Source organism: Calidris pugnax, unplaced genomic scaffold, assembly GCF_001431845.1.
Source record: "Calidris pugnax isolate Ruff unplaced genomic scaffold, ASM143184v1 scaffold169, whole genome shotgun sequence".
Taxonomy (NCBI): domain Eukaryota; kingdom Metazoa; phylum Chordata; class Aves; order Charadriiformes; family Scolopacidae; genus Calidris; species Calidris pugnax.
The window spans coordinates 46,153-47,178 of record NW_015090894.1 but is presented as its reverse complement, the minus strand read 5'-3'; the positions used below and the strand labels follow the sequence as shown (position 1 = coordinate 47,178).

Sequence of the window (1,026 nt, the reverse complement as noted above, 5' to 3'; positions counted from 1 at the left end):
CTGTTGTGGGGCGCTCCCTCCACTCCTGGGATTTTTTGGGGGTTCTCGTTGGGAGGGGTCGCTCCCTCCACTTGTGGAACTAGACCAGGTTGCCCAGGGCCTCGTTGAGCCTCTCCTTGAATATCTCCAGGGATGGGGCCTCAACCACCTCCCTGGGCAACCTGTTCCAGTGCTCCACCACCCTCACAGTGAAGAACCCTCTCCTCATCTCCAGTCTAAATCTGCTCCCCTCCAGCTTGAAGCCCTTTCTCCTCATCCTGTCACTGCAGGCCTTTCTAAACAGGTTCTCCCCAGCCTTCCTGTAGGCCCCCTTGGGGGACTGGAAGGGGCTCCAAGGTCTCCCCGGAGCTTCCTCTTCTCCAGGCTGAACAACCCCAGCTCCCTCAGCCTGTCCTCGTAGCAGAGGTGCTCCATCCCCCTGATCATCCTCATGGCCCTCCTCTGGACCTTCTCCATCAGGTCCATATCCTTCTTCTATTGAGGCCTCAAGGTTTGCCCTGGGTTGGGTTGTTTCCCATTGGGGTGGGTTGTTCCCCCCACCCCAGGAGAAGGTTGTGGGGATGTGGGGGGTGCACGGGGGGTCCCCAAAATTACGTCCACACTCACTTTCGGCCCCCTTGGGGGTGTAGAGCTGCTTCACGGAGTCGTAGAGCCCGATGCGGATGGAGGCGAAGCTCATCTGGCGCTGCAGCCCGGCCACCAGCCCGCTGTACAGGCTGCGGGGTCCCTCCGTCCTCACCATGGTGCTCAGCGTCCCCAGGACACCCCGATATTCCGTGGGGCCGGCGCTGCGGGGGATCCGCACCTCCCCCTGGATCTGTGGGATGGCCCCCCACTGCGTCAGCCTGCCCTCTGTCTCCTCCCCCCAAAAATGCCACCAGCATTTTGGGGGGGGGGTCTTGCTGGTGTGGGGCGCTCCTGCCACCCCTGGGATTTTTGGGGGGTTTCGTTGTGGGGTGCTCGCTCCACCCATGGGATTTTTGGGGGGTCTTGCCATTGTGGGGTGCTCCCTCCACTCGTGGATTT

General features: G+C 61.8%; 1 protein-coding gene across 1 annotated transcript in view; it reads right to left on the bottom strand.

Moving 5' to 3' along the window:
- Positions 1 to 1,026, bottom strand: part of LOC106891634 (mitochondrial uncoupling protein 2-like) — a 30,515-nt gene that overhangs the window by 23,289 nt on the left and 6,200 nt on the right. Inside the window, exon 2 of the mRNA XM_014948320.1 lies at positions 607 to 817. Within this exon, the coding sequence (XP_014803806.1) occupies positions 607 to 817 (211 nt within the window). The remainder of the gene's footprint in view (positions 1 to 606; positions 818 to 1,026) is intronic.